A 15,580-nucleotide genomic window follows, 5' to 3' on the forward strand; every position below is an offset into this window, starting at 1 on the left:
CACAGCTGAGAGGGAGAGAAGATGAAATACTTAGACTTGTCCTGGGGGCAGTGAAGTGACGGAAGTCTCCTGAGGGAAGGAGGAGATGGAGCTGCTCTCTGTCTGTGCCATGATCGTGAAGCCAGGTTTTAAAGAAAGTCTCCAAGCTGATAACGTCATTCTCTATGGTCTGAAGGTCAATATCCATCCCCAGGATCGCACTGTCTGCGGAAGGAGAGAATCATAGAAATTTAGGGCTGGAAGGGACCATCCCCCTGCGCTGAGGCAGGACCAAGTATACCTACACTGCCCCTGACAGATGTTTGTCAAAATTATACTAGGACAGTCCCCAAGACTCTCCCAGTTGGGAAGAGGCCTCAGAACCCAGAACCATACGAACCATCTGTGCTGTGGCCACTCTGAGCAGGTGTGTTGGTGTCTCAATGGCTCATATACTTTCCTTACTCCCAGTTTGTTTGTACTTGTATTTGTTTGCCCAACAGCTGCAGCAAGAGGAGTCCATGCCTGAACACAAGGAATGCTCCCCTAGGCCATGCTGCTTATGCACATGCATGCCTCTACACTTTGGGTTACAAGGGCCTTCACCACACCAGCCTGGGATATTTTACATGGCAAAAAAAACAGTGTTCAGATCAAAGGTAAAAACACATGCAGGTGGTAAGTTCATGGGATAGAAGTGGGAGTTTTAAAGTAGACTGAATTCATTTAAAGAAAATGTAGGTGAAACAGAAGTAGTACCTAACATGGTCAAAACCCTGGCTCAGCCTCACAACTCCTAAGGAGAGTAGGTATCATTGCCCCATTTTACAGATGGGGAAACTGAAGCAGAAAGTTGCAAAGGGTCTTATAGAGTCAATGACAGAGCTGAAATGAGAACTTAGGTCTTCCTGACTAATGCTGGGCGCAATTCTCCTATACTGCCCATCAATGGTAGTTTTGAGCCAGGCAGTATTTGTCCCATAACTTTAGCATGCAGTCTCAATCCTGCCTATTTTATAAGAAGGGATAATCTGATACTTGGATTCAATAGAGAAATGCGCAGAATTCTGAACTCCAAGAGACAGTTCTTCAACTGTGCCTCAAACTAAATGGTCAGACTAAATACTGTACACATTCCACTCATCTCCAAGGAAAATCTACAGGAACTGCAGCAGCATGTATGGCACAGCCGGAGATATACTTGCTTCCAGCCGGGAGCTACTTGACTCAACTCCAGCAAAGTCAGACACCAAGGATTTCTCTGGTGGCACAACACAAAGCTGCTCTCACTGCCCTGGCTCACCATGGCAGGGTGGATAAAAATCAATGATTTAAAAAAAATAAAATAAAAAAAAATCAGATTTTTTTTTAATAAAATGCTTTTTGAGGAAAAAACCTATCTAAAGATAGTTTTAATTAAGATATGTTATAGCTCAAAGATATCTCATCATGGAATAGGGATTATAAATTCTAATTCTATAGTATGAGACAATATATTCATGTAATGTTTAAGAAAGTTTTGTAAATGAGTTCCAATAGTTCATGGATTAGGGACCCAATCTTATGGGGTTCCAGGGGCTCCTGTATAGATTATTTAGGTTAATCTTTCTATCTACTCAATGGGACTCAGTGCTCAGTACTCCTGTTTTGTTTGAGCAGCATATTCCAGAAATCTTGAGGTCTTTCTGAGTGTAGCCTTCATTGATTTGAGATCTACCATACCATTCTCTTACTAGAAAGGAAATCCTATAATGGCAGCAGGCCGTAAAAGAGACCCAGTTTGGGAATATTTTAATGAAGTTCCTTTACTTGTGGGTAAGACAGGCATGTGTGCAAAATGTAAACAGCGCAACAAAGAAATGCAAGGCCTGGTTGCTCAAATGAAACAACATCATGAGAAGTGTTTCTTCTCAGGCGGAAGCTGTGCTGAAGATGATGAAAGGAACATGTCTGAACATGCAGGATCTTCAGGTTGGTAAACTTTTTTATTTCATACTTCTTTCTTAAGGACTGCCTGTCTTCCTTCTGGATTATTCTTGAATTCTTATGTTTGAGCAAAAAATATAGTTGTTACTCTATGGTACTATCATTTTAGATGCAGTTGTGATAAAAAAGAAATAGCTGAAATAGGCAGATCTTCCTTTTACAATTTCACCTTTAAAGTAGTACTGAGTGTCAGTGAATGCAATGAGGAATACTAAATGAGCAGTATGGTGGTAATAATTAAATAACTGCATTGACTTATTTTGGTTTGGAGAATCCATCCTCAACAGGATTCTGAAGACTATCCACCTTCAAGATCACTATCATTTTCTATAGTTTCAGAGTTATCTGACAATGATAGTGTTTCAGTCACATCATGTATGTCACATAGCCACAGTATATCACCTGTAGCAAAAAGAAAAAAACCCTCCATCATCCAGAAACAACCATAGATAAGTTTGTGATAAGAACCAGCAGATTACAAAAAGAGGTAATTGATGAAAAAATTGCCCGGTTTGTTTATGCAACAAATTCTCCTTTCCCTATGATTGAGAACCCATGCTTCATTAACATGGTTCAGTCATGAAGACCAGGCTACAGTCCACCCAACAGAGCAGATGTCGCAGGCAAATTGCTGGATAAAGTGTTTGAAAGAGAAATTGAGCAGTGTGCAAAAGGTCTAGAGGATAAATTGTTAACCTGAGTCTTGATGGGTGGAGCAATGTCCACAATGATCCTGTTGTATGTGCTTGTGTGACAACAGAAGAAGGGAATGTCTTCCTTACAGAAACAATTGATACATCAGGAAATTCACACACAGCAGAATACTTACAAGAAGTAGCAGTAAAAGCTATAACAAACTGAAAAAAAATTCAAATGTCTAGTACGCAGCTTGGTCACAGATAATGCTGCAAATGTATCCAAGATGAGAAGAAATTATTTAGAAGAGAGTCCCAAGCTAATAACATATGGTTGCAGTGCTCATTTGATGCACCTCCTAGCCAAAGACTTCAATGTTCCAGAAATAATTGCAATTGCAATTATAATAATTGTTGAAATTGCAAATTTGCAAAATTGCAAAATACTTCCGTAACAACCACTTTGCAGCAGCTGCTCTGAAAAGAGTGAGAGGAACCAAGCTAACTCTCCCACAAGACGTGTGATGGAACTCCGTAGTGGACTGTTTTGAGCACTATATCAAGAACTGGCCTAATCTGATGACAGTTTGTGAACAAAATTGTGAAAAAATAGATGGCACTGTCACAGCCAAAGTTCTCAACATTGGGCTTAAGAGAAATGTTGAGCACATGCTAAGTACCCTGAAGCCTATTTATGTAGCCTTGAACAAAACGCAGGGAAATAGCTGTTTTATTGCTGATGCTGTTGAAATTTGGAAGGAATTGAGTGAGATCTTAAAAAGAGAAATATGCAATGACAGAGTTAAATTACAAGCATTAAAAAAACAAATGGAAAAAGCACTATCTCCAGCTCATTTTCTTGCAAATATTTTCAATACTCAGTACCAGGGTCAAACTTTAACTGCTGAAGAAGAGCAGTTGGCTATGACATGGACATCCAGCAATCATCCCTCCATAATGCCAACTATAATAAACTTCAGAGCTAAAAGTGAACCATTCAAGAAATATATGTTTGGTGATGATGTTTTAAAGAAAGTCACACCAGTGAACTGGTAGAAGTCACTTAAGCACTTGGATTCAGAAACTGTTGAAGTGATAATCTCACTTTTAACAGCAGTAGCTTCTTCTGCTGGTGTAGAAAGAATATTTTCTTCCTTTGGATTAATTCATTCCAAATTGAAAAATCGTTTGGGACCTGAAAAAGCAGGAAAGCTTGTTTTTCTTTTCCAGATTATGAACAAACAGGAAAATGAAGGTGAAGGTGATTGAGTTAGCTACAAAGCCAATATCTTAAGTTTCTCATGTTGACCTAGCTGACATAGTCTATTTTAATTTTTGTTTTTTGTTTTTTAAATATTTCATTAACTATTTTAGTTAAAAAATTTTTAACAAAAACAAACCTGATTTTAAAAAACTTGAATGTTTAACTAAATTCAAAAATTCGTATGCTTGTTTTGTTAAAATATTATGTTTGCTGTTGAAGAAAAAAATCCAGAATACATAACGTTGTTTTAGTTAAAGAAAACAATTTAAATGTCTGTCTGGTGGTGATCTCCTCCTAATACAGAATGGCAAGAAAATCCTCCAAATATTAATGATTAACCTGTTGAATTGGGATAGTTCACCTCCCAATGACTTCATAAATATCTGCTTCAATTACCTTTGGTAAATGAAATAACCAAACAATCATTCATTTTCTGATATAGCTGTAAAACTAATCTGAAAAGTTTTCAAAATAAATCAATTTAAAAATGTATAGTGTGTATTCTTCACCATATATATTAAGGTTATAACAACAAAGAAGAATGCACTTTTATGTAGATTGATTAAATTGAGTCTTCCTGACTAGTGATTTAAATAATGATTTAAATCAAATCCACCCTGGTTTGTGGCCAAACAGGTGATAAATCCTGCTGTGCAAAGTTACTTCACTTTCCCAGATAAAATACAAGTCAAGAGAGAAGGATTCTTAATTAGCTTTTTAGCCTAATGTTCCCTTGGCACATTGCAGTGGAGGAAGGTGAGAGATGTACAGAGATTTTCTGATGTTCCCTCTAATAAATACATGAGGTGCTCAGAAACCATGGTGATTTGTGCAGTGTAAGAATTTAAAGACACACAGATGTAGCTTTCTTCTTCAGCTAGAGTATTGTCATGTGCCCTAATGCCACAAACTGCTCTTTACTAGTGATGGGAATACAAACAGTATAGATAAACATGTCAGATATCTAACAACCAATCCAAACAAATTCTGGAGAGTTTTCTCTCCCCTATGATACAGGCCGATTCTGCAACATTGAAGTAAATGGAGGAGCTTTCTGTAGAACGGGGCTGTCCTCTGACTCAGGACTAGACAAAGCAAGTACACTCTGTGTTTGATTCATAGATTAACAGCTTTTGTGGCCAGCAGGACCATTCGATAATCTACTCTGACCTCGTGCAGAGCATAGGCCAGTACATTCTACCAGTGGTTCCTGCATTAAGCTCAGAACCTCAGTTCAGATACAGCAGCTCTTTTAGAAAAGCAACTCATCTTGATTTAAAGATTTGAGGTGATGGTGAATCCACTATGTCCCTAGGTAAATTGTTCCAATGGATAATTATTCTCACTTAAAAAATTATGCCTTGTTTCTAGTCTGAATTTATCACTTCAATTTCCAGCCACTGGATTTTGTTCACCGGTCCTAGGTTAAAGAGCCCTCTTCTATCAGAAATCGCTGCCCCATGTAGGTACTTGTAAACCACAGCCAACCTCTTTGTTAAGATAAAGAGATTGAGCTTCTTTAGTTTCTTACTATAAGGCAGGTTTTCCAGAGATGGACCCATTCTTGTAGCTCTTTTTGGAGCCTTTAGCAATTAGTAAACATCCTTTTAGAGCTGTGGACATCAGCCCTAGACACAATAGCCAGTAATGGTCTCACTAATACTGGATATGGGGATAATACTATGGCCCTATTTCTGCTCGCTAGTTCCCTGTTCATACATTGCTGTAGCAACCATTGATAGTAAATGATTTAAACTTGGGCTCTCAAAGCAGCTTATGGGAGTTGGGTGCCCAAATCCCTAAGACTCTTTTGAAAACCCCAATCTTAAAAATTAAAGAATGTTTCCAGTTTCTGGCCTAGTAGGAACCAAAGCCTCACAGCAAACTTTCATTTTGACAGACCACAGTTTAGTATAGCCCTTTCCCCAGCCAAGGAGCAAAGCAATCCCCTTCCTGGTCATTATTATTTGATAGTGCCCACAAGTCTGCAGGTGCTGCAGGTCTCTGCTCTGAAGAGCTCACAGTTATGGGGTGGAATTGAAGGATAAGTGAGCAGTATCACAAGCATGCCAAACAGGCCAGCTGCTCCTTTAGGAAGCAAAAAGTGCTTCATTTTGCCTTGGAAGGATACTGAGCATGTAATCCTGGTGAACACACATGAGCTGTGCCTTCCTAAAGGAGCAGCTGGCCTGTTTGGCATGCTTGTGATACTGCTCACTTATCCTTCAATTCCACCCCATAACTGTGAGCTCTTCAGAGCAGAGATATCAGGTGTCCCTAGCCTCTGTTTGCCAGAAGTTGAGAATGAGCGGACAAGGGATGGATCACTTGATGATTACCTGTTCTGTTCATTCCCCCTGGGGCACCAGGCACTGGCCACTGTCGGAAGACAGGATATTGGGCTAGATGGACCTTTGGTCTGACCCAGTAGGGCCGTTCTTATGTTGAGGGGTAGAGAGCTGATGATGCTCCTCTCACAGCCCTGCCTGAGATGGTGGGAAATACATCGTTCCCTCCGCAAAGAGACTCCAGGTACCTGGCCCCAGCAAGTGCTTCATTTTGCCTTGGAAGGATACTGAGCATGTAATCCTGGTGAATACACATGTGCTGTGCCTTGAGGAGTAAAGCACTGGTGACTGTGTGAGTTCCTTTCTGAGGAGTACCCTGCACAGGGTGCTGCAGGAATGACAGCTCCTCCCCAAGAAGCATGGCACTGGTGAATACTGCAGCTTCTCTCCAAGGAATGCTGAGCACACAGGTTAATGGCAAGCACATGGACTCCTCCTTGATGGAAATTAGTGCCAGAGTGTGTGTGAACTCCTTCCTGAGGCATGCCAAGGAGGAAAGGGCCAGGGAAGGATCTGGGCTCCTCGCTGGAGAATACCCTGTATGCACAGCATTGATGGGTGAGTCAGCTTCTTGCCCACAATGCTGCCAGTCGTATTCTCTCCTCTCTGAATAATTCAGAGCTGGTGAATGCACCATTTTATGCTGGAGGAATGATTAATGTTTGGAGCATTGGCTAACGTCATCTGCTCTGAAATATAGACTGGAGACAACCTTAGCTCTTCAGCAAACAAAACACTGGGGAATGCACGAGCTTCTCTCTGATAAATGGCATGCACACACAGTGCTGAGCTACTCCTCTTGGAGTGATCCTGAGTGTCTGCAATTGGGGAATGTTGTCACTCCTCTCTCAATAAACTTGAATTTCCTTTCTCTTCTCTAATAGCAATGTGGCTGCCTATGTACTGTAATTGTGTTGGCAAAACATATGGCCTTAGTAAAAGGAAACTCAACACTGTCTCTTACTAGAAAGAAATGGGGCAGCTTGGCCATACCTCAGTGCGGCAGCTGTAGTGAAATGCCACTAATTACATTCTTGAAGAGCAATTACCTGCACAGAGCCATTTCCTGTTCATCTGTCTGTAAAGCATAAATTTATGTTGTTTCCCTAACTCACACAGAGAGAGATGATGGTTCTCCACACTCATGAAGAATTTATTAGCTCTTTAGCTTCTACATTGGCTGTTTCTTTGAAAAATGCACAGATGGATGAAGCATCTTTCTGGGACATAACTACTGTATTTACTCCACGCCCATTAGGGTTAGGGTCCTGAATGGAGGGGATAGGCACGAACCAGTCCTTCTGGGGTATGTCTGCATTGCAGCTGAGAGGTGAGATTCCCAGTGCAGGTAGACAGACTCCTGCTAGTCTCACTCAAGCTAGCACCCTGAAAATAGCAGCATGGACATTAAAGCATGGGCAGAGTCGCGGGCTACCCACCCTAGTCAAAGCCTGGCCAACCTTCGGGTACAGGCTCAGGTGGCTAGGTGACCAGATGTCTCAATTTTATAGGGACAGTCCTGATATTTGGGGCTTTTTTTAATATGGGCTCCTATTACCCCCCATCCCTATCCCGATTTTTCACACTTGCTATCTGGCCACCCTAGGCTAGCCTGAGCTGCTGCCTGTGCCGCACTGTCCACACTGCTGTTTTTTGCGCACTAGCGAGAAGTTGTCTACCCATGCTGGGAATGACATCTCCCCGCTGCAGTGTAGACACACCCTTAGAAATTCTGAAACAGTGGAATGAGAGAACACTGTATGAGTTTGAATCGGACACTGATATGGCAACTAAATGGACCCTGAGAGAGCCAATGGGGAGGCCTTGAAAGTTGAGCTGGAGGATGTAATCCTGAATCTTGAAAACAGAAGCTTGTAATGGACTGAAACCTTGGTTTGAAGCTCAGATGGAAAAATCAGAGGTAATGAAGCTGTTGTCCTCGTCTCATTTGTTGCAGAAGTTGGAATGTGCATAGAAAATGAGGCAGGGGATGGTATGAGACATGATAGTCTCAGGGTTAAGGCAACTGAATACCGTCCTGGAAAACTGGATTCCATCCCTGCCTCTGCCCCAGAGTTTGTGTAATGCTGGGCAAGTCACTTAAGCCAGAACTCTCAGATGGTCACTAACTGTCTTTTCTCATTTTCTGGCTCCCCAGTGTGAGATACAAGGGGCCAGGTTTGTAGAAGTGCTGAGCACTCACAACTGCAAGGGAATTCAATTTGAGCTGTGTTTTGAACATATGAAGTGCAATTAAATGCAAAATACAATGAACAACCAGGCCTTGGGTCTCAGTTTGGCACCCAGAATTAGTGGACTCCTTTGATAATTTTGACTTTAAATCTGTGGTTCCATTCCCCAGCTGTAAAATGGGGATAATACCACCACCTAAGTCTGATATGGCGACCCACCCGATCCCAGCCACCTGGGAAAAGGGGAAGGAGAAGACGATGACAACCTAAGCTCACAGGGGTGTTGTGAAGATAAATTCTTTAATATTTGTGAAACACATGGGCCTGGATGCACAAACAGAGTTAGATGTTGACACAGACCCATCACGGTGCTTAGTTTTTAGACACCTAGAAAAATACTGTGATTCACAAAGCTTGAGTTTGGTGCCGAGACTCCTATCCAACACCTGGGGAGAGAGAGAGACACCTTATAGTGCAATTCACAGAAGTCAGTAGGCTAGGCAGTGAGCCGCCTAAGCTACTGGGTGGGAGCTGGTGACCAGAGAGGGGGTGTTAAGCACTACTCCTCTCATGGAGATAGGTGGCTCCCTGCAGCCTGGACTTAGGTGCCTATCTATGCTAGGAATTCCCAGGTGTGAGCCCTCCCCTGGAGTTAGGTGCCTATGGCACCTGAGGTGGAGAAGGGATTTGAACAGGGATCTGTCACACTCCGGGGAGTGCTCAAGCCATGGGGCTATGGAATATTCTGATGTGGGGACTCCCTCAGTCTCTCCTGTTGAAGCTGCTGCACTGATTTAATCCTGAGGCCAAGTGTACCAAATTGCACCAGTACAACGAGACAAGGCAGATGACCCAGCTCTGCCCAGCCTGAGAGACATAGGTGCCGACTCCATGGATGCTCTGGGGCTGGAGCACCCACGAAAAAATTAGTGGGTGCTCAGCACCCACCGGCGGCCCCACCATCAGCTCCTTCCCACTCCCCTCCCCCCCCCAGCAACCCTGCCCATTGCAGATCAGCTGTTCAGGGGCGGGCAGGAGGTGCTGGGGGAGAGGGGGAGCAAGAGGTGGGCTGGGGCAGAGTGGGGGTGGGAAGAGGCATTTGCTGGGCATGCTTTATTGAAACTAACCTGAAAGGCTTCACTGGGGAGGAAGAGTCCTCAAACATTTAAAGGGACAGGATGTCACACCAAGGTCTCTGTATTCCAAAACTTGTTCAACACTCTTTAATGTTGGAGAGTGACGCAGTCATATTAACACCTTTGACTCTTTGGGCCCTTTATTCCAGCTACATTAATACAACAGGGCTCAGGCATACACTTTTATCAAGAACTTTAATCCACTCCTTTGTTCAGCAGTTCCGGTTTCTCCTATCAAGAGCCACCTGCTAACATTGCTCCCTCTCTGACTGAACTCTGTATTCTTCAGCCATGCAGAAGCTTCCCCTCTGCACAGGTAGTAAACCCTTTCAGTGAACATATCAGTCTTGGAACTGTATGGATCAAGCCCTTCCAAAATTCATTTATTTCAACTCAGTTTATGGTTCTTCCAGCTCCTGGCTATATTAAATATTTCAGTGTAACGATACCCCAAATTGTGGGACCTTTATCCTCTTCCTTATTCATTCCCAGCTCTACTGGTAACGGTTAGTGAGGGGGGCTGGAGAGCTTTTTATCTGATCAGAGTGTATTACCATCACAAAGATGAGCATTCTCCCTAAGGCCTCCTTTTTCAAACAGTGCAGAACCCTGAATAGCTGCCCCATTGAAAGGGAAGATCACTTTAGGACAGACAACTTTTGAGGACCCTGGGAGAAGAGGGGATGGTAAAACAGTGAGCTTGGCTGTCTAAGTGCGTGGTTGTATAATTTAGCAGCTCTGGGATGAGCAGTACGTGATTTGGTCAACACTGGCATAGTGAGGTGGGGTTGATTGAGTGCAGTCAGGGGCACAGATTGTTGCCTGTGGCAAAATGTGATCAGCATGTGCTGTGCTGCAGCCCAGGTTTGTGAGAGCAGAGTACAAACCTTTGCTATTGACAAACGCTGCTCACATAAACCCAGTAATTTCCTCAGGCCTCGGGAAGGCGAATTTAACTGAAACATCAGCTGCTAATCGGAGATATGAAGGAGTTTGTCAGACCAAATATCTAAATGAGAGAGTGCAATTAATTTGGCCTTATGTTTCATAAGCTTTTGTCACCAAGTGCAGGATTTCTCTCGCTGAATATAACTCTTTGAATTCCTTGTTTAGAGAGTTGCCTGTACCCATTCACTATGAAAGCAGGAAGCTACAAACAGGAATGAATAGGGGTTTCTGGTTCTGCAATTTCTTATTGTTGTTGCTTCAATTTTGATTGTTGAGAATGCCCCTAGAGATTAGGAGGAAGCATGCTTTAGCAGTACTGCAGCCAGCCAAAATAACAATTAGCCCCTGGGGCTTTAGTCAATCCTTAGGTTCCACCCAGTAAGTTGTGTTATGTGCCCCGGTTGGCAGAAAATCTGGGACTAGTGCAAGTCACACACAACCCCCTTTGCCGAGAGACCAGGAGCCAGTTAGTGTCGCCAAGCAAATGGGAGGGCAGTTGGAGAGGTAGTATGGACGAGAGCACCCAAGAAATGCACTTCAGCACATTCTCTGATCAAGCTTTGAAGATGAGTCTCCAAGAGAACTCAGGCCATGAATTAAAGCTGCCCACCCTCTGTGGAGCTCCCTGGGGAGTGCAGTGGTACAAAACTTGCCTGCCCTCCCTTAAATGCCTCTGTTGGCTCAGCAACGTCCCGCCTGTGAGGTTTGTTACATACTACTGACGAGCAGCCACTCTCACATTAAAAGGACATCTGGTGATTGTATTGCTCTCCAAATGCATAACCACATTGTGCTCCCTCCCTGCACTTACCATCACTGCTGACCTCTTCCTCAGCATGTATGCGCCACTCCACATCCGCTGACTCCAGCAAGTCTGCTTGTGAGATCTCTATGATCTGCAGTTTCCGCAGACTCACCAGGTCTATCTCTCTTAACCCTGTTTCCAGTTGTTTCACCATGTCTTTGCCTGGCTGACTAGTCAAAACTGTAATCTGAAATAGAAGGCACAGATCTAATGCAGTAGCTACCTCCAACTGCCAGGACTGCCAGAGATATCACACCCAGCTGCTGTTTAGCAGAATACAGTAGCTAGGGAAGCCCCTCTAGAACCCCTGCCCCCATACAGTGCAGGGAGCCCAAAGAGGCCCATGTGACACCATGCAAAGGTATGGTGCAGGGATCGCTATCATTAAGTGCTGATGTAACCTCGTTTTGCAAAATGGCGCTGTTGCCAATTCTTGTGATTTGATTGTGAGTCGGTGAGAGATGGTGTATTTCCTAAACATCAACTCCTGAAGTCAGGTGATTACATGAACATCTCTGCTTTCACTTAAAAAAAAAATCCAGTCCTCATGGTTGTGGAGAAAAGCTTGAAAACGTTATGTGAGTGTACTCGGAAGGCTCAAAAATAGAGAAGATATACAGAAAGAGCTCAACATGTATTACTTTAAAAGGATTTTTAAGGCAATCTTGGTTTTCATGGAGCCTGACTCATGATTTTGGAATGGCTGGAGTTGTCAGTACTGAAATGGTTTCTATATGAAGTTACTGTCCCTTTGTGATGGTGTATGCAAACCCCAAACTGGCCCAGACAAGCAGGGCTAGCTCCAGGCACCAGACAAGAAAGCACGTGCTTGGGGCGGCATTCCGGCCAATCTTGGGACGGCCAGCCCAGCCCTGCAGGGGCACAGACCCTGGCCACGGACCCCGGCCAGGCTCCCCGGAACACACCACTCCCCGCCGCCTGCACCGGCCTCCGCCTCCTGCGCCGCTCTGAGTCCGGCCGAGCCGCCTTTAAAGGAGCGGCTGAGCCAGCACCTCCTGCAGCCCCCGGGGGCTCCGCCTGCCCGGCCGGGAGAGACACCCCAAGGCCAGAGGGGGGAGCCCCTCTCACTCGGCTGCAAGCGGGCTGCAGCGCCTGGCTGCCCATGGGCGGAGGGAGTGGACGGGTGCCGCCCTTCACCCCCCTGCGAGCCGCCTTGACTGCCCTCCACGCGCTCCCTGCAGCTGCCGTTTTTTTGGGGGTTTTTTTTGCTTTGGCAGTCTGTCCGCCCTTTTTTTTTTTTTTTTGCCTGGGGCGGCAAAAAAGCTAGAGCCGGCCCTGCAGACAAGTTTGAAGGACAGTACTGGGCCCAGGGAGCCCTGCCAAGCATGCTTCAGCTGGAGACAGGGTTGAAAAGGGAGCAGCCCAGCTCAGAAGGGAGGCTGGGAAGAGGACAGACCTACCCTGAAGGCTCCTGACAAAAGGGCTGGAGAAGCCTCCCTGAGGGAACAGGACTCTATGGTGAGCTGGGTTGGGGGCTGATGGTTTGGTTTCTTTTGCCTAGGGTTACCATACGTCCGGTTTTTCCCGGACATGTCCGGCTTTTTGGTAATCAAACCCCCGTCCAGGGGGAATTGCCAAAAAGCCGAACATGTCTGGGAAAAATACCGCCGGCCGGGCACTTCCCCTCTCGGGCTCCGGGGGCGCAGGGTCCAGAGGCATGGGGGCTGCCCGAAGCCGGTAGTGGTCGGGCAGCTCGGCGCTTACAGAGCCCAGGAGTTCAGGGAGCACAGCAGCCGCCGGAGCCCAGGAGGGGAAGTGCCCGGCCGGGGACGCAGGGTCCGGAGGCATGGGGGCTGCCCAAAGCCCGAGCGCTACCGGCTTCACGGTTTGCCGGGCAGCCTCCAGACCCTGCGGCCCCGGCTGGGCGCTTCCCCTCCCGGGCTCCAGCTGCGCTTGGGAAGCGTCGGCCGGGGGCGCAGGGTCTGGGGACTGCCCGGCAAACCATGAAGCCGGTAGCGCTCGGGCAGCCCTTTTCGCGTGGCTGGGAGGGAGGAGTGGGAATGTGGGGTACTCGGGGGGGGTGGAGTTAGGGCGGGGACTTTGGGGAAGGGGCGAAGTTGGGGCGGAGTTGGGTCGGGGCCGGGATGGGAAAGGGGCGGGGCCAGGGCTCTGTGGAGTGTCCTCTTTTTATTTTTTAAATATGGTAACCCTACTTTTGCCTCATCTGGGACCAGATGCTGAGGGAAGGAAGGAAGCAGTGGTAGGAAGTGATCCAGGGAGGGTAACTCAAAGGGTCCCCTCAGAGCCCAAATGCTGCTGATCCTTGTAGGGCCCCTGGGTTGGAGCCTGGTGGAGTGGGTGAGCCTGGGCTTCCCTACCCTGCCTCCCACCACTGGGTGGGCACTAACCTCTAGGCTGCCTAACCCACCAAGGACCCAATGGGAGTGGAAGTTCTGTTGGAGGAGAAGGTATTTGTAGGCATTTCTCTTTGTATTTGTAGAGGCCGGTAGGGGCAGTGTGCCGGGAGAGAAGCTGAGCCCTGATTAGGGGGAGGGGCTTCTCTGACTACAGGTCCTATAAAAGTAGCCAGCCAGTCAGGCAGCAGCATAGACAGCTGCAGTGTCACAGGAGCCAGTAAAGAGAGAGCTGTAAACAGGGGAGTTTGAGTGGGAGTTTGCAAGGGGAGTGTGAGGGGAAGACTAAGAGAGCCAGGCTAGTGAAGGGAGTGGGTAGTGGTCTGGCAGTGTTTTGGTGCTTGTTGGGGGTTTCTGTTGCTGTGGAGGGTGGTGGTTTGGTTTGGTTTGTGTTTCTCGGACTAACAGGACTTAGGTGAGAAGGCTATGACAGATACAGAGGCAGCAGTGGTAGTGACCCAAACAGTGGAAGACACAATGAAGATGACTGGATGTGGAAGCTACGGCATGTACATGATCCTGGAGGGGGTACCTGAAAAGAGTTTCGTCTGCATGAAGTGCCACCTGATAGAGCTGATGGAAGAAAAGATCCGAGGACTGGAGATGCAGATGGAAACTGTGGTTGAGTATAGAAGGGAGGGATAGCTCAGTGGTTTGAGCATTGGCCTGCTAAACCCAGGGTTGTTAGTTCAATCCTTGAGGGGGATCCATTTAGGGATCTGGGGCAAAATCAATACTTGGTCCTGCTAGTGAAGGCAGGGGGCTGGACTCAATGACCTTTCAAGGTCCCTTCTAGTTCTAGAAGATGGGATATCTCCATTAATTTATTTTATTTTTATTTATTTTATTTTAAGGGGGTTCAAGTGGATGATGGAGCAAAGACATGAGGAGGCTGAAGGGAAAAGCTCAGACTTGGAAATAGAAGCAGGACCAAAGAACTCTGAGGGGAGTCTGCTGGATGAGGAAAGTGGACAGTGGAAGCATATGACTAAGACAACCAGGCAGAGGAAAAGACGGGCTAGTGAAGGAGAAATAGAGCTCAGGAACAGGTTTGCGGGGTTGGAAAATGAAGAAGGGGCACAGCAGGTGGTCACTGAAGGTGAGAGGGCAAGGAAGAAGAGAAGAGAAGCTAGTCCTATAGGAAGGGGGGAAGAGTCAGTGGAGATAACAACACCAAATATGAGCCCCAGGAGAATACGGGATGGGTTGCAGAGGATTGCAAGGGACAATAGGAATCAAGAGGACTTGCAGCCAGAGGGAACGAGGATAGACCGGAGAATCGCACCATCACCAGGAAAAGGCAGGTCTATGTGATTGGGGACTCCTTACTGAGAAGAATAGACAGGCCTGTAACTAAAGCTGATCCAGAGAATAGAAGGGTGTGCTGTCTGCCTGGTGCTAAGATACAGGATGTGGACTTGAGGCCGAAAAGGATCCTAACGGGAGCGGGAAAGAATCCGCTGATTGTCCTTCATGTGGGAACAAATGATACGGCTAGATTCTCGCTGGAGACTATGACAGACTGGGGAAGACGCTTAAGGAAATCGAGGATCAGGTGATCTTCAGTGGGATTCTGCCTGTTCCTAGAGAAGGGCGACAAAGGTGTGACAAGATTATGATGATCAACAGATGGCTCAGGCAGTGGTGCTATAAGGAGGGCTTTGGGATGTATGGCCACAGGGAAGCATTCATGGTCAGAGGACTGTTCTCTCGGGATGGACTTCACCTGAGTAGGGAGGGAAATAGACTTCTAGGATGGAGGCTGGCACAACTGATTAAGAGAGCTTTAAATTAGGAATTTGGGGGAGATGGTTGGGAGATGTCCAGGTAATCTCCACGCTGGATTTTAACATTGAGAGGGAAGAAAACGAAGTAAGAAAGGATACAGCAGTGGATAGGAGAAAGGACATAA

The 15,580-nt window shown here is 46.0% G+C and overlaps 1 protein-coding gene across 2 annotated transcripts in view; it reads right to left on the reverse strand.

The window, feature by feature from the left end:
- The window catches only part of M1AP (meiosis 1 associated protein), an 85,230-nt gene that overhangs the window by 22,071 nt on the left and 47,579 nt on the right, over window positions 1–15,580 (reverse strand). For both annotated transcript variants that reach the window (XR_010601966.1, XM_065598376.1), the window contains 2 exons: window positions 11,300–11,480; window positions 31–204 (listed from right to left, as the gene is read on the reverse strand). Coding sequence is in view for 1 of the 2 variants with exons in the window: in XM_065598376.1 (XP_065454448.1) it covers window positions 31–204; window positions 11,300–11,480 (355 nt within the window). In the remaining variant the exon portion in view is untranslated. The remainder of the gene's footprint in view (window positions 1–30; window positions 205–11,299; window positions 11,481–15,580) is intronic.

Source organism: Chrysemys picta, chromosome 5 (genome assembly GCF_011386835.1).
Source record: "Chrysemys picta bellii isolate R12L10 chromosome 5, ASM1138683v2, whole genome shotgun sequence".
Taxonomy (NCBI): Eukaryota; Metazoa; Chordata; order Testudines; family Emydidae; genus Chrysemys; species Chrysemys picta.